This window comes from Erpetoichthys calabaricus, chromosome 4 (genome assembly GCF_900747795.2).
Source record: "Erpetoichthys calabaricus chromosome 4, fErpCal1.3, whole genome shotgun sequence".
NCBI classification, from domain to species: domain Eukaryota; kingdom Metazoa; phylum Chordata; class Cladistia; order Polypteriformes; family Polypteridae; genus Erpetoichthys; species Erpetoichthys calabaricus.
In genome coordinates, this window is record NC_041397.2 from 127,618,978 (window position 1) to 127,637,424 (window position 18,447).

At 40.5% G+C, this 18,447-nt stretch overlaps 1 protein-coding gene across 1 annotated transcript in view; it reads right to left on the reverse strand.

The window, feature by feature from the left end:
* Positions 1 to 18,447, reverse strand: part of LOC114651133 (probable ubiquitin carboxyl-terminal hydrolase FAF-X) — a 229,739-nt gene that overhangs the window by 78,636 nt on the left and 132,656 nt on the right. The window contains exons 23-25 of the mRNA XM_051926139.1: positions 2,171 to 2,332; positions 1,080 to 1,217; positions 279 to 445 (exon numbers count right to left, since the gene is read on the reverse strand). Of these exons, the coding sequence (XP_051782099.1) occupies positions 279 to 445; positions 1,080 to 1,217; positions 2,171 to 2,332 (467 nt within the window). The remainder of the gene's footprint in view (positions 1 to 278; positions 446 to 1,079; positions 1,218 to 2,170; positions 2,333 to 18,447) is intronic.

Here is an 18,447-nt window from a genome sequence, read left to right on the forward strand (position 1 = left end):
TTGTGTTTGATCTGCTTCATACATGTTCCAAATAGGAATCAGAATTAAAAATAAGAAAACAATAAATTTGAGTTTCTTTACTTTCAGTATATTCCTTTAGTTATTTATTTATATGACCAAATTCTGTTTACCATTCTTTTTTCACAAATCTACATTTACAGTATGTATTTAAAAAGATGACACTTTCAGCACTAAAGCACTGCAATACAGAACTGGTTAAAACTTCACAATGGATTGTTTAACTACTGCTACTAATAATGTCTTACTAATGTACTTACTTGCTTTGGCAATGTAGCAGCAAATCAGTTATGAAGGTCTGCCATGCTTTTTCTTTAGTAAGTACATCCAAAGCTGTCGGTATTAATGCAAAGCACAGCGCCAAAACCTCCAGTCCTTCACAGCAAACTTGTTCATCTTCTGCATTAGGTTCATTTCCAGTATTAGTCTAAATGCAAAGGAAAAGAAGTGGATACCTTTATTTATATCTGCTGAAAAAAACAAGTTTAAGCAACCTGGAAAATCAGGGGACACAATCAGAAATTTGAGCTGAAGAGTTTAACGTTAAATCATGTATCCATTGTTTGACCTAGTTCTTCCAGTTCAGGTATTTGGGGAGCTAGTACCTACTCTGGAATCACCAGGCCCAGGGTAGAAAGCCAAGCCATCGCAGAGCAGACTCATGCAGACACATACACATCTGATCAATCAGCCTAAAATGCACGTCTATCTTTGGGAGCAGTCCATTATAGGACATCTATAAGGTTGCTAGTTAAATATTTTTTACTACTAACTCAATCTGTGGAAATCAGTGTTCCATTTTACATCTATAGAAGCAACGACACTGCATTCATGCAATTTCAAAATCACTCTAGATTAAAGTGTTAGGTAAGTAAATGCATATAAGCGTTTTCTAAAAACAAGCAATTTATGATGGTATCAACAACAAAACACACTAAATTAAAAAGTTGTTAATTTATAAAAATAAGCAGCAATTAGAAAATGCTTTCATTATGCAGAAATGAAAATGTAAATATGCCCAATTTCAGATTAATGGATGGGCAATGATCATACAATTATACCTTCTCATAAACTTTGCTGATTTCATCATTTGAGCTGAACACAAGCTGCACTGTGCCACACCCAGATGCCCAAACTATCTTCTGTATTGCTCTGATCACATAGATGTCTGGGATGTATGATGATGCCACAAAAAAATTCTATATAGAAAAAATTCAAAATAAATATTAACATTAAAATTTAACTTTGAAAAATATTAACCTTTCAATAACATAAAAAGTCAATTTCATAACAAGACTGTGAATATTCTGATACACTGTCATGTTTCAATAGGGCTGTGATTTTAGTACTGCAGTGAAGTAAGCATTTGCCCTCATTTATACTGCCATAAATAATGTAACCTATTTGAATTGGCCACAATAGGTTTAATAATATTTTGCATTGTACTCAGATAAGAAACTTTTTGTGGTATTTTAAGGAATACTCCACCCAAAATGATTTAAAAAAAAATGTTAACTATTCCACGTACTTAGATGGTGGTGGCCAAGACAAAAACTGTACAGGCCTTTGACTTGAAGATCTGCATATCCCCTTCATTCATTAGTGAAGAAAACCATCATTAATTCAAATGCACAGCATTGTAAGTATTATATCTTCGCAGCTTTTAATATTTTAGCCAAAAATGCACACATTTTGACCATACAAATAAATATCGCACATTGAATATCAGACATATAGTTGAGACATAAGTGACATGAGATTTTTTTTTTTTTTTTGACATGAGAATTTTTTTTTTGCATGGACTTTTTTTTAACATCATTTGTCACTGTATAGCACTGGTCACCTATCAACCAGGTTGAGTTTGAATATTCAATATTTAGTTTCTCCACGAAAACATGAGATTACAAATTTTTCTCGCCCACCACTACAAACTACAAGGGGTAAGTAACATTTAAAAATAACTGAGTTATTCATGAACATTTTTTAACAAATGGATGTTTAACTACTGTACTTGGTCACTTATGCCCCAATCCTACTTCAATTAATGACATTAAATTGATTTGAGTATCAACAAGTGAGAAAAATGGTAAAATTCTAGGCTAAGCCTGACAACATTCAAATTTACATTTTATTAACAGATATACTCACATACCTGAATACCTCTGAGCTCAGAGGAAACCATGCCAGCCTCACATGAGATCTGCTGGGCAAGCTGGATGGCTACTTTACGCAACATGTTTTCAGAGAATGGGTTTGGAATATTTTGCAAAGCATTTTGAAGCACTAAGGCTTGATCATGGGCAGTCTGGCTAACCTGAAGAAAAAAAGACATCAATTGAAAGACGTTTACACATAAAAAATTTACAACAGTTAGTATGCATGAAAACATGGACCAGTGCTTTGTCTGGCAGACTTTCTGACCACTCAGAAACCTTGAAAAAATAATTTTGGTCAAAAGAGAAAATTGGATATACTGTACATCAGTGGTTCTCAAACTGTGGGGGTGGGGGGGCGAGGATGTGAAAATATGAAAAATACATCTATTGAAACCAAAACAAATGAACTTAAACTACATTCTGATACTAGAAAAATAAATATGGAGTCAGATAAATGTCGATAAAAGTTAAGTAGGTATAATAAAATATGCATCTATGATATATCATTAATTAAAAAAGAACAAATTGGTATTAGTGGGCTCCTTTCAAAAAAAAGTTAGGGGGGCGCGATTAAAACTGTTATGAAAACTCAGGTCGCAAATACTTAAAGGTTGAGAAACGCTGCTGTACATTATCTTTAAATTTCTGAATTTGGTTAGATTCCTCTTGAGACTTAACACTCTTAGGCCTTTAAGAAGACGTGATAGGCATAGTATCTTTAATAAACAGGATTATCAATGATAAATACATCCAAAATATCTCCAAATTCCAGACTTCAAAAAGCAAGGTTTGTTCACAGTCTCAAATTATTGTCTCTTATTGGCACTGTTTTTAAATGCACAACTCTAGTCACTTAGCCTAGCAAGAAAATCAATTTACATAAAGCATATTAACATGTAACCTGTTGTGCTATCCATCCAATCATTGACAAACCTGCTATTTCCACTCCAGGTTTGAGTTGGGCAAGTGTACAACCAAGAAGTAAGACCGGAACCATCTGTCTGTTTGCCCAATGACAAACACACTGACACTGATAAATATACTGATTTAATAAGTCACTATATGTAATTCTGTGACTGTAGCACTTCCTAATTAATGGAGAAAAAACACTTTTTGAAACAGAGATGAACTTAATGGTGAGCATTACATTTAACACTGTCTAAAAGTGTAGTTATTAGGAAGAGAATAATATATTTCTGATTTATTTTATGTTGCTTTAAACAAGTGATCAACAACTGCCAGTGACAACTAATAAGACATGTAAAACCTGATAAAATAAACTGTAAGAGGCCTGCATGATTTTCAGAATTATGTAAAAAAAAATGTATCAATTAACAGTTTGAATGTGCTTAATAATGGTTTTTAAAAGGTGCTGTAAATAATAAAATTATTCTGATAAATAGGCAGTCCTTGTTTTTGTCTATGGACTTACAGGCCTGATGAGGGGATATGGTACAAGTTAAAATGATTTAGGTTCTTTAGATATAACAATGATTTGTATAAAAACACATGTTTAATTGTACTTATATTTGTTACAGAAAGTTACTACAAGGTTACTTTTTATTATTTGGCTGACACCTTTATCCAAAGCAACTTACAACATTTTAGAGATAAAGTTGGTTACATTTCTTTCTCCCAAGTGGAGAACAGACAGGTCAAGTGACTTGCTCATGGTCACGCAGTGTTAGCAGCAGGCATTAAACCCACAACCATGGGGTCTGAAGTCCAAAGTTTAACCACTACACCACACTGCCGCCTTGACACGTCTCCTTTAATTGTTTAGACAAAAGAAATAGAAGACACAACCACAGCAGTTTTTCAATTGGAAAACAATAACAAGCTCCACCCATACTGTACATACAGTGCATCCGGAAAGTATTCACAGCGCATCACATTTTGTTATGTTACAGCCTTATTCCAAAATGGATTAAATTCATTTTTTTCCTCAGAATTCTACACACAACACCTCATAATGACAACGTGAACAAAGTTTACTTGAGATTTTGGCAAATTTATTAAAAATAAAAAAAATTGAGAAAGCACATGTACATAAGTATTCACAGCCTTTGCCATGAAGCTCAAAATTGAGCTCAGGTGCATCCTGTTTCCCCTGATCATCCTTGAGATGTTTCTGCAGCTTAATTGGAGTCCACCTGTGGTAAATTCAGTTAATTGGACAGGATTTGGAAAGGCATACACCTGTCTATATAAGGTCCCACAGTTGACAGTTCATGTCAGAGCACAAACCAAGCATGAAGTCAAAGGAATTGTCTGTAGACCTCCAAGACAGGATTGTCTCAAGGCACAAATCTGGGGAAGGTTACAGAAAAATTTCTGCTGCTTTGAAGGTCCCAATGAGCACAGTGGCCTTCATCATCCGTAAGTGGAAAAAGTTTGAAACCACCAGGACTCTTCCTAGAGCTGGCCGGCCATCTAAACTGAGCGATCAGGGGAGAAGGGCCTTAGTCAGGGAGGTGACCAAGAACCCGATGGTCACTCTGTCAGAGCTCCAGAGGTCCACTGTGGAGAGAGGAGAACCTTCCAGAAGAACAACCATCTCTGCAGCAATCCACCAATCATGCCTGTATGGTAGAGTGGCCAGATGGAAGCCACTCCTTAGTAAAAGGCACATGGCAGCCCGCCTGGAGTTTGCCAAAAGGCACCTGAAGGACTCTCAGACCATGAGAAAGAAAATTCTCTGGTCTGATGAGACAAAGATTGAACTCTTTGGTGTGAATGCCAGGCGTCACGTTTGGAGGAAACCAGGCACCGCTCATCACCAGGCCAATACCATCCCTACAGTGAAGCATGGTGGTGGCAGCATCATGCTGTGGGGATGTTTTTCAGCAGCAGGGACTGGGAGACTAGTCAGGATAAAGGGAAAGATGACTGCAGCAACGTACAGAGACATCCTGGATGAAAACCTGCTCCAGAGCGCTCTTGACCTCAGATTGGGGTGACGGTTCATCTTTCAGCAGGACAACGACCCTAAGCACACAGCCAAGATATCAAAGGAGTAGCTTCAGGACAGCTCTGTGAATGTCCTTGAGTGGCCCAGCCAGAGCCCAGACTTGAATCCGATTGAACATCTCTGGAGAGATCTTAAAATGGCTGTGCAACGACGCTTCCAATCCAACCTGATGGAGCTTGAGAGGTGCTGCAAAGAGGAATGGGCAAAACTGGCCAAGGATAGGTGTGCCAAGCTTGTGGCATCATATTCAAAAAGACTTGAGGCTGTAATTGCTGCCAAAGGTGCATCGCCAAAGTATTGAGCAAAGGCTGTGAATACTTATGTACATGTGATTTCTCAGTTTTTTTATTTTTAATAAATTTGCAAAAACCTCAAGCAAACTTTTTTCACATTGTCATTATGGGGGGTTGTGTGTAGAATTCTGAGGAAAAAAATGAATTTAATCCATTTTGGAATAAGGCTGTAACATAACAAAATGTGGAAAAAGTGATGCGCTGTGAATACTTTCCGGATGCACTGTAGGTATTCATAATCAAAACAAACTCAGCCAGCTTCACCTGGGAAATTTCATAATACAATGGACCTCAGTTATACTTCCGCTGGTTAATGGGGAGTATCATTAGTACAGTACTATGTAATGAAGTACTTTTCCAAATACAATATTTGAAGACTTTTTTTTTCACCATGAGCTAACATTATCGGTAGGAAGTTTGGTATAGTGCTTAAGGCTTTGGACCTGAGACTTGAGGTTTTTGGTTCAAATCCTACTGATGATATTGTGTGATAATTAGCAAGTCAGTTCACCACTTGTAAAGAAATTCGGTAAGAGACATTCCTGTTAAAATTAAGCAGACATACATATAAATGTAGACCCTTTCAGTGGGCAGGGGTGGGAGTCTCCTTTCAAATTCCATAGATGCAAATGTATATTACAGTTGGCCCTTGTGATTCAAGAGGGTTGGGGCACAGGACTCCCGCAAACACAAAAGTGTACAAATACATTTAACAATGTTGGCTAACACACACATACACACAGAAACAGAGAAAGAGATAATACGTCTACAGCACCGATAAAAAATTACAAGGTACTATATTCGGATTACAGTAAAATACAAAACCACAATTTGTACTGTATACCCAGGCCTGCCTATAAATTGAAAAAACATTAATATCAACATTCCCGCTAGAGTCGCTGCTGCAATGGCATCACAGATTTCCTGCTCTTTGATCTTGATAAACCTTACTGACGAGCAACCACTGAAGCCAGAGAGGGAAGGATGTCATGCCCAAAATGGATGGACGGACATCCCAACCAATAGAGAAGATGGTTCCTTACCCGGGTGGGAAACCCCAGATAAATGGACAGGCATCCCAACCAAATATGTGTAGCACCATTCCTGGCCAGGATAGAAGAGGAGGTCAGGGAAGGACTGAGGGTTTGGGGCTCTCTGCCACCTCCTAGTCTTCACAACCTACATACATACACATTTAAAATCAGTCAGAGCAAAACAGCCTTATGGAACGACGAAGTAGGGATTAATGGTGGACTGGGAGGGACACCCCACATTATAACAGAGAAACGCAGATTCGATGATACTTTTGAAAAAAAAAACATAATGAGGAAAATACACAAAATCACTTTGGAGACAGCTATATTCATTCCTTCATATCCACAAAAGCATAATCTCAGTGAAAGCAACTACAACTAATGGTGCCAGCGTGAGGAAGGAGAGAATGAGCTCGTATATAAAGATGGAAAAGCGTTCAAGATACATGTGTATGAAAGACTCCACTACTGAAGGAAGGTAAATCAACAGTAATAGTGTAATGATGGTTTTATTAATAACATAGATAGAGATAAAGTAAATTTTTCCTGTGATATTAAGACATGGCTTGAAATTCTAGGACAATGTAATGTTGATGATGTGTTGAAGCTACCAGATATTATTAATGGGATGAAAATGACAAATGACATGATAAAAATAGACTGATGTGTGTACTGAGGTAAAGTATGTCAACAAGAGAAATAAGAACCCTGATGCTAAAGCTAGTGTGCCCCTAGAGCAAGTACACACACTGACTTAGCAGGTCCAACTGATCCTGTCACTACAGATAGATTTTAAGATACTGTACGTACTGTTATTTACAGATGACTTTGCTGGGGCAGTATTTGTCTTTTTCCTTAAAAACAAATTAGCAACAGAGAGATTTATGAGACTGTGTACACTATGGTGAAGTCAAATTTTAGATGGGAAAGCCTTTCCAATTGTTCTTGAGGAATAAATGTATTACACATGAGACCACATCCCCTTATTTTGCCCTCATCAGAATGGCACAGCAGAACGGTTCCGAGGAACCCTTTTTGATATGAGCAGATGTCTCCTATTAGGAAAGGGATGCAATCAGTGCTACAATGACCAAACCAAAAATACACCCTACTTTGAGCTGACAAGGAAAAAGCCTAACCTGTCTAAAATGTGGATAGTTGGGTCAGATTGTTATGCTTATAAACACAATCACAAGAAACAGATGTGAAAAGGGTATATTCCTGGCATATGACAGTGTATTATTAACCAGCCAAACAAAAAGTGTTTTTTTGACATAGACTGGTAAAATTCATATATGAGAAACAAATTGAGGACTATAATTCAGAAACTCAACAATATGTACAGTATATTGTCAATATAGTAGCAGAAACCAAAACACAGGAAGCCAAGGAGAGGATGGGGCTGATATTTTGAAACATAATGTGATGGGGGAAAGACAGTCCAAAATGTGGGGGGAATTTTCTTAACTAAACCTAATTCATATTCAAAACTATCACTACCCAAGAGGAGAGAGAAATTATCCAAAACATTTAAATGATTATGTAGTTGATTATGAAGATAAATCAGTTAACATTACAATTGATTACTGCTAAAGGATTATATGTGATACTCCTCAAACTTACAGAGAGGCCCTAACTTCTTCTTAATCACAAAAGTAGGTCCGTACAATGGAGGAAGAACACACTGGAGTTAATCACCTTACCTGCAGGTAGAGATGCATTGGGGGGTTAATGGGTTTATGCCATAAAAGAAAATGGACAGGGGACAAAAAAAATCTTTTTAAGACAAGGTATGATGTTAAAGGTGACAGTTAAGTACACAGAATATATTACAAAGAATTTTTGTCTCCCACAGCCAGTATCATATCTACAGTTTGGTCCATAAATATTTGGACAGAGACAACTTTTTTCTAATTTTGGTTCTGTACATTACCACAATGAATTTTAAATGAAACGACTCAGATGCAGTTGAAGTGCAGACTTTCAGCTTTAATTCAGTGGGGTGAACAAAGCAATTACATAAAATTGTGAGGCAACTAAAGCATTTTTTTGAACACAATCCCTTCATTTCAGGGGCTCAAAAGTAATTGGACAATTGACTCAAAGGCTATTTCATGGGCAGGTGTGGGCAAGTCCGTCGTTATGTCATTATCAATTACGCAGATAAAAGGCCTGGAGTTGATTTGAGGTGTGGTGCTTGCATGTGGAAATTTTGCTGTGAACAGACAACATGCGGTCAAAGGAGCTCTCCGTGCAGGTGACAGAAGCCATCCTTAAGCTGCGAAAACAGAAAAAACCCATCCGAGAAATTGCTACAATATTACGAGTGGCAAAATCTACAGTTTGGTACATCCTGAGAAAGAAAGCAATCACTGGTGAACTCAGCAACACAAAAAGACCTGGACGTCCACGGAAGACAACTGTGGTTGATGATTGCAGAATCATTTCCATGGTGAAGAGAAACCCCTTCACAACAGCCAACCAAGTGAACAACACTCTCCAGGGGGTACGCGTATCGATATCCAAGTCTACCATAAAGAGAAGACTGCATGAAAGTAAATACAGAGGGTGCACTGCAAGGTGCAAGCCACTCATAAGCCTCAAGAATAGAAAGGCTAGATTGGACTTTGCTTAAGAACATCTAAAAAAGCCAGCACAGTTCTGGAAAAACATTCTTTGGACAGATGAAACCAAGATCAACCTCTTCCAGAATGATGGCAAGAAAAAAGTATTGAGAAGGCGTGGAACAGCTCATTATCCAAAGCATACCACATCATCTGTAAAACATGGTGGAGGCAGTGTGATGGCTTGGGCATGCATGGCTGCCAGTGGCACTGGGACACTAATGTTTATTGATGATGTGACACAGGACAGAAGCAGCCGAATGAATTCTGAGGTGTTCAGAGACATACTGTCTGCTCAAATCCAGCTAAATGCAGTCAAATTGATTGGGTGGCGTTTCATGATACAGATGGACAATGATCCAAAACGTACAGCCAAAGCAACCCAGAAGTTTATTAAAGCAAAGAAGTGGAAAATTCTTGAATGGCCAAGTCAGTCACCTGATCTTAACCCAACTGAGCATGCATTTCACTTGTTGAACACTAACCTTCAGACAGAAAGGCCCACAAACAAACAGCAACTGAAAGCCGCTGCAGTAAAGGCCTGACAGAGCATTAAAAAGGAGGAAACCCAGCATCTGGTGATGTCCATGAGTTCAAGACTTCAGGCTTTCATTGCCAGCAAAGGGTTTTCAACCAAGTATTAGAAATGAACATTTTATTTCCAGTTATTTAACTTGTCCAATTACTTTTGATCCCCTGAAATGAAGGGATTGTGTTAAAAAATGCTTTAGTTGCCTCACATTTTTATGCAATCGTTTTGTTCACCCCACTGAATTAAAGCTGAAACTCTGCACTTCAACTGCATCTGAGTTGTTTCATTTAAAATTTATTGTGGTAATGTACAGAACCAAAATTAGAAAAAAGTTGTCTCTGTCCAAATATTTATGGACCTAACAGTATATGAGCATTGATGCAGTTGGCAGTACAAAATGACATTCCAGTTCACCAAATGAACATTGAAACAACATAATTGCACACCCCAAGAAATACAAGTTTACTTACAACAACCTGAGGGCTTCACGATCTAAGCTAAGACCAAAAAGGAGTTAGTGTACACGCTGAAGTAATGTCTCTACGGTCTGAAAGAGTATAGCAGAAACTGGTATTAGGTTTTGCATGATCACAAAGAAAATCAAGCAGATCACTGTGTGTCTAAAATGCAATTTGGAAATTAATTATATTGATCATGTGGGTTCTGACTTAATTATAGCAGTAAGCAATAATGAACTGTTTAGTGAGTTCAAAGAAAACAGAAACTGTCAATTTGGCATGAAAGATTTAGGAAAATTTTAATTTTTCCTTAAACATTCATTTTGAGCAAAAAGATGGGAGAGATCAAAATGAATCAGAAGAACTATATCCTAAAAATGCTTGAAAGGCCCAATATGACAGATTGCAAACAAGGTTCATCCCATGTAAGCTGAACATAGATGACAACCACCATGGTACTATCAATCTCAAGGAATACCAGGAAATTGTAGGGACCCTAGTCAATGCTAACATGTACCAGACCTGATATTTGTGGATAGTCAGTAGGATTTCACAGTCATTAGCAAACCTCCAAACCAAACTGGTGGCCTAAGTGCTGCTAAATATGTATTAAGAAATCTACAGAACACTACAGACTGAGCTTTGTTTCAAGAAATCTAAAGAGGACTTGGGCCTAATTCCTTTCAGTGACTTTGATTGGGCATCTGGCCCAGCATACATACGCAGCCATCCATCCATTCATTATCCACCGCTTATCCGAGGTCGGGTCACAGGGGCAGCAGCCTAAGCAGGGAACCCAGACCTCCCTCTCACCGGCCACCTCCTCCAGCTCCTCTGGGAGGACCCCAAGGTGTTCCAAGGCTAGCCAGGAGATATAATCCCTCCAGCGTGTCCTGGGTCTGCCCCGTGGCCTTCTCCCAGTGGGGCATGCCTGGAACACCCCCCCCCCAGGGAGGCGTCCAGGGGGCATCCTAACCAGATGCCCGAACCACCTCAACTGACTCCTCTCAATGCGGAGGAGTAGCGACACCACCCCAGATAACTGAACTCCTCACCCTATCTCTAAGGGAAAGTTCAGCTCTCTCTTCACCACGAGGGACCATTGCAGAGCCCGCATTACTGCGGATGCCGCACCGATTCGTCCGTCAACCTCCCGCTCCATTCTTTCCTTACTTGTGAACAAGAACCCGAGGTACTTGAACTCCTCCACTTGAGGCAGTACCGTGTTCCCAACCCGAAGAGAACATTCCACCCTTTTCCGGCTGAGAACCATGGCCTCGGATTTAGAGGTGCTGACTCTCATCCTCGCTGCTTCGCACTTGGCTGCGAACCGCTCCAGTGAGAGCTGGAGGTCACTGTCCGATAAAGCCAATAGAACCACGTCATTCGCAAATAGCAGAGATGACATTCTGGGGTCACCGAACATGACCCCCTCTGCTCCTTGGCTGCACCTAGAAATTCTGTCCATGTAACTTATGAACAGAATCGGTGACAAAGGGCAGCCCTGGCAGAGTCCAACCTCAACAGGTAACGAGTCTGACTTATTACCGGCAATGTGGACCAAGCTCCTGCTCCTCCTGTACAGGGAATGGATGGCTCGTAACAACAAGCTTTGTACCCCGTACTCTTGGAGCACACCCCACAGGATGCTTCAAGGGACACAGTCGAATGCCTTCTCCAAATCCACAAAACACATGTGGACTGGTTGGGCAAACTCCCATGCCCCCTCCAGGATCCTGGCCAGGGTGTAGAGCTGGTCCAGTGTTCCACGGCCGGGACGGAATCCGCATTGTTCCTCTTGAATCCAAGATTCGACCATCGACCAAACTCTCTTCTCCAGCACCCCTGAATTGACCTTACCGGGGAAGCTGAGGAGTGCGATCCCCCTATAGTTGGAGCACATCCTCCGGTCACCCTTCTTAAAAAGGGGAACCACCACCCCAGTTTGCCATTTCAGAGGCACTGCCCCCGATGTCCATGCGATGTTGCAGAGACTTGTCAACCAGGACAGCCCCACAACATCCAGAGCCTTGAGGAACCCAGGGTGAACCTCGTCCACCCCAGGGGCCCTGCCACCTTGGAGCTTTTTAACTACCTCTGCAACCTCAGCCCCTGTTATGGACAGCCCCAGGAGTCCTCCAGCTCTGCTTCCTCTGAGGAAGACATGCTGGTGGGATTGAGAAGATCCTTGAAGTATTCCTTCCACTGGTCAATAACGTCTGCAGTTGAAGTCAGCAGGGCCCCATCTCCACTGTACACAGTGTTGGTAGAGCACCACTTTCCCCTCCTGAGGCGCCTGACGGTTTGCCAGAACCTTCTCAAGAGCTGACCGTAAGTCATTGTCCATGGCTTCCCCAAACTCCTCCCATGCCTGAGTTTTTGCCTCTGCAACAGCCAATGCCACCACACGCTTGGCCCGCCAGTACCCCTCAGCTGCCTCTGGAGTCACACTGGTCAACAAGACCCGATAGGACTCTTTCTTCAGCTTGACGGCCTCTCGAACCTTAAGTGTCCACCACCAGGTTCTTGGATTGCCGCCACGAGAGGCACCGACAACCTTGTGGCCACAGCTCTGTTCTACTGCTTCGACAATGGAGGCTCGGAACATGACCCATTCAGACTCAATGTCCTTCGCCTCCCTCGGAATGAGGTTGAAGTTCTGCCGGAGGTGGCAGTTAAAGATTTTTTCTGACCGGTTCCTCCGCCAGACATTCCCAGCAGACCCTCATTATTCATTTGGATCTGCCTGGTCTGTCCGGCAGCCTCTCCCACCATCTGGTCCAACTTACCACCAGGTGGTGATCAGTTGACAGCTTAGCCCCTCTCTTCATCCGAGTGTCCAAGACATAAGGTCGCAGATCTGATGACACGATTACAAAGTCGATCATCGAGCTGCGACCTTGGGCATCCTGGCACCAAGTGCACTTATGGACATCCTTATGCTCGAACATGGTGTTCGCTATGGACAATCCATGGCCAGCACAGAAGTCCAATAACTGAACACCACTCGAGTTTAGATCAGGGAGGCCATTCCTCCCATGATCAAGCTGCGACCTTGGGCATCCTGGCACCAAGTGCACTTATGGACACCCTTATGCTCGAACATGGTGTTCATTATGGACAATCCATGGCCAGCAGAGAAGTCTAACAACTGAACACCACTCGAGTTTAGATCAGGGAGGCCGTTCCTCCCATGATCAAGCTGCGACCTTGGGCATCCTGGCACCAAGTGCACTTATGGACACCCTTATGATCGAACATGGTGTACATTATGGACAATCCATGGCCAGCACAGAAGTCCAACAACTGAACACCACTCGAGTTTAGATCAGGGAGGCCGTTCCTCCCAATCACACCTCTCCAGGTTTCACTGTTGTTGCCGACGTGAGCGTTTAAGTCTCCCAGTAGGACGATAGAGTCCCCAGGAGCTGCACCTCACTGCGCCTCTTCCAGGGACTCCAAGAAGGCGTATAAGTGCAAACAACAGTCAGAGTCCTTTCCCCAACTCAAAGGTGTAGGGAAACAACCCTCTCATCCAACGGGGAGAACCCCAACGTAGAGGCCTCGAGCCGGGGGGCCATAAGCAAGCCCACCCCTGCCCGACACCTCTCACCCACAGCAACTCCAGAGTGGAACAAAGTCCAGCCTCTCTCAAGAGGAATGGTTCCACAGCCCAGACCATGCGTAGAGGTGAGCCCAACTATATCTAGCCGGTACCTCTCAACCTCTCGCACCAGTTCAGGCTCCTTCCCCGCCAGAGAGGTAACATTCCATGTCCCAAAAGCCAGTTTCGGCAACCGAGGTTCGGAACACCAGAGTTCCCGCCTTCGGCTACCACCCATATCACATTGCACCCGACCCCTATGGCCTCTCTTGCAGGTGGTGGGCCCACAAGAGAGCGGAACCACGTTGCTCCTTCAGGCTGAGCTGGGCCCCGTGGTCAAAGGTCCAGCCACCAGGCGCTCACCAGCGAGCCTCTCCCCTGGGCCTGGCTCGAGGGTGGGGCCTCGGGTACCCTTTCCCGGGCAAGGGTAACGCCGATCCTTGATTTAACTCCATATGGGGTCTCAGGATCGAGCGCTACTGGTTATTGTTTCATTTGGACCAATCATGGCCTTGTTGCTTCATGGAAGTCTAAGAAACAAGCCACTGTAGCACTGTCTGCATGGAAGGCTGAATACATAGGGTTAGCGTCCACAACTGAAAAAATATATCCAGCTGTTAAACTGTATCACAGGAAATGTTACAGCTGTACAAAAATCAATGGTGACAATCTAGGAGCTACTGAATTATGTAAGAACCCAGTGAACAGAGAGAGAGCCAAGCACATAGATATCAAGTATCACTTCATTCGTAACATGCTCAAATCTGTTGTTCATTTGAGAGCAAGGCTGCAGACATTTTGACAAAAATGTAGTTATTAAGACTCTTCTGTTTGTGAATCAAACAAAAAATAAAAGGACAGAAAAATATGATGCATTATATAGATCTGTGACATTATTTTTAGTGTAAAATCTCCGTTATCATCAATAACTCACTGATGTTTTGCTTTAATTTCCATGTACATTGTTATTTTCAAAGAAGGAAATTGTGATGAGAGCAAGTGGGGGTGTTAGATTATGCTCCTAGCCTGATAAAGAAGGCCCTTATTTCCTAGTTGTTGTGTTTTGAAGTCAATTTAGAAATAATTAAACAAAGTCTGATAATTTTTTATTTGAATGTACCCAAGCATTTATGTATGTTAAATGGGATTCATTTAGCATTCTTTACATAGTTTTTACAGTATTTACTAATGAGCACAGGGATGACACTGAAGTAGCTGTGGCATTCAGTTATGTGAAACTGATGGGAACAACATGCACTCAAATGGACCTGCCAACACTGAGTTGGAAAACAAAGAGTATAGTACAGAATTTACCATAATTTAAGTTAATTGACTGGACTAAAACAAGGGTCCCCAACTCCGGTCCTGGAGGGCCCCAGTGGCTGCAAGTTTTCATTCTAACCGTTTTCTTAATTAGTGACCTGTTTTTTCTAATTAACTTCTTTTGAATTAATTTTAATTGACTTGCTCTTGAAGACTCAGACACCTTAATTTTTTTTCTTTAATTAGCAGCCAAACAATAATAAGATACAAAATGAACCAAAACATGACCAGCAAACTGTGACCATCATACAATATCTGAAAATAAAGAAAGGTGAAGGTCTCAGGAATGCTGATCTGCTCAGGTCCCCAAAACAGTTTAACAGTGCTCTTAGAAAAGAGAAAAGCAACAATTTTGGAAATGTATGCTATTGCACAATGAGGGTAGCAAGAAGTCATGGAATTAAAGAATGGGTTTAATTAATGACAAGACTCGGCACCTAATTAAGCAACTGGTTGTAGTGAAATTGGTTGGAGTTTGAGGCCCTGACTTAGTTGGTCTTCTGTTGGCTCAACTCACTTCACATTTCATTTCTTTTTGAGTGCCATTTTAGGAAAGCAATGAAGCAATTCAGAGGAACAATGAAGAAATTCAGGGGAACAAATCTTAAAAAATAAGTCAATTAAAATTAATTCAAAACAAGTTAACTAGCAGGAAAACCAGTGTACTAATTAAGAAAAGGGTTAGAATGAAAACCTGCAGTCACTAGGGCCCTCCAGGACTGGAGTTGGGGAACACTGCTCCTCAATGAATGCGGTAAACACATAAAAATATAGCATTATTACAGTATTGACAAAAAATCACCCTTTAACAGACATGAAAAACTTGAAAAATATACCTGTTTTTTCTATGTGCCTTTGTCTTTCTCTCTTAGTTTTGTTTTTCATTTTGTGATCCATATTGACATTTCATGTTACACTTTCTATGAAATGTTAACAGCTACACACTGAAGAGTATGCAAGACTTAAATCTTTGTTCAAAATCACATATGTAACAGACCACAGAAGAGTGACAGCCCTAATGCCCATGTAGCTTTAAAAAGTAAACAGAGTGACAGCTTCCTCTCTCTCTCACACACTCTTTTTTTCATGAGACTATGACATCTTTTGTCATCGAGTTAAAACATTAACATTCTTTTTTGGCAGTGTGACTTGTCAGCTTATTTTCATATTTTTTTTTGTATATTCTATCTTAAGAGTTTAATTTTAGTAGCTGGGATGCACTGTGCTTCAAAATTAAACATAATTGGACACTGGAAATATACTTTAATGGCTGTTGTAAATTTAGAATTTGTATATATTATACAAGGATACAATCAATATATGAAACAAACGTTAAAGGATTTTTTTTTGAGAAAACTGACCTGTTATCAAAGGGTCATATGTAACATGTTTTGAATACAGATGACGCAGGCCACATTAAAATGGTAAACCCCAGTACTAAAGCATTCAGTTCCTGTCAACTTTGTAATATGCAATAGTATTCAGTTCCCAACCTTAACTACAATGAGTTTTTGCCACTAGCATGATCCACTGCATTGCTATATAATCTAAACAGGCTATGTGTTTCTGCTCACACACCAGCTCAGCACTTTGTATTCATTATGTCATCATGACATAGTGGCAAGGCATGTGAAGCAACACTCTAAGTTTTTGCAGCTAATCTTCAATATAACTTGCTAATGATTGTCATTACCCCCCACTGTCTGCTGCAGGCCTTTACTACTGTCTCTCTCAATTGTCTTCATAGGACTCTATCTCCTGCTTTTAACCATTCCCATTTTCACAATCACTACTTTCTGTGCAGTCAGTTGGTTAATAGTATTGATCATCAAAATTCATCACAGCATTTCTTGCAGCAAATTTTCTGGGTTCACCGGTAACCTTTGTTCTCCAAAGTTTTCCCTGAAAATTTGCTGTGCGGCCAGTTTAGGCAAACTTTTTTCCTGGTGGCCATTGATGCATTGCAAGACCACCATGACATCAAAGTTGTAGAAGTGTGAGCTGGAAGGGGATGTCATTATCTAAAGGCAGTTAAACTGTGCAACATGGTAGAGAGAAGATCCACAGCTGATGCCAATTGGCGTTCTGTTGTTAAATCTTTAATTATTTCATCAGTGTACCTGTTCACTGACTTTTTCCTAAATTGCTGCATATCAAATGCCTGTGGTGTAACAGTTCTAATTAGAAAACTGAATATGATTGATATTTTTCTTTGTTTTTTTAAATGAAAGGCCACCTATTACTAGAACAAGCAATAAAATTCCACTTTGGAACCCAAGTACGCCTGCACTTGACTGCATTGGCATATCATTTCTACCTTGACTATTCCTCTTCTGCCACTGTTGTCAACATTACTGAACATTGCTTTCAAGGTGTGAATATTTGTGTCTCTTAAGCAGACATCTATGAAACAAATGAAAAATAAAATGTCACACATACAGTACAATCACTCACATTTTTACACTACTCAAGAAAAAAACTAATCTAAAAACTGTTGGTGCTCCAGTATTCCAGTTAGGTAAAAATGACTGTAAACTCACTTGAAATAGCATCACAATGTTTTTCAAACACTATGGAACATGAAGAACACACACAGCATGAATATGACATGGGAAAGGGAGAACATGCAAAATGGCACGCAGTCGACAGAGCAATTGAGCCGTGAAGAGTGAAGAGAAGAGAGCAGAGAGCAGAGATGGACAGTGGCTCACTTGCAGATTTTTCACAGACATGGCAGACCTGATAGCGAATTCATATGTGAGAAAAAATGGTGGGCTTTCATTCCATTGAAAATGTAAGGACCAATGCAAAATAAATTGTGATTTAAGTGCAGACATATTAGTGCTGGTGCAATTATTTAATTACATGCATACACAATCATATATAACATAAACACACAAAGAAAACCAACAGGTCTGAATGTCTTTGAAAAAATTCTTTACCATTTACTTGCACACTTTATCACAACTTGCAGCTCAAGTTCCACATACATATATATACACAGTAGGAAAAAGGCCAACCTCTATGGAAAACAAAGAATTAAGACATTAATTAGGCCAGGTTTCTAGAGTTGGAGGTCAGAAACACTAAAATACTATGCTCTTAGTCAGGGGTCCTCAATCACGGTCCTGGAGGGCCGCAGTGGCTGCAGGTTTTTGCTCCAACCCAATTGCTTAATAAGAAGCACTTATTGCTCAAGTAACACTTCTGTTTCACTTTAGTTGTCTCGCTCTTTAAGATTTTGAACCCTTATTGCTTATTTTAGTCTTAAACAGCTGTATTCTCTGTTTTTAATTGCTCCTAATTAGCAATAACATGCAAATGACAAAAGAGACCAGCATTTCTTCATTTAGCTTGTTACCATTTACACCTGTGTGTATTTATCATGCACTATTGGGTTTAATTAAATACTTGGAAGGAAAGTGAAGAAAAAA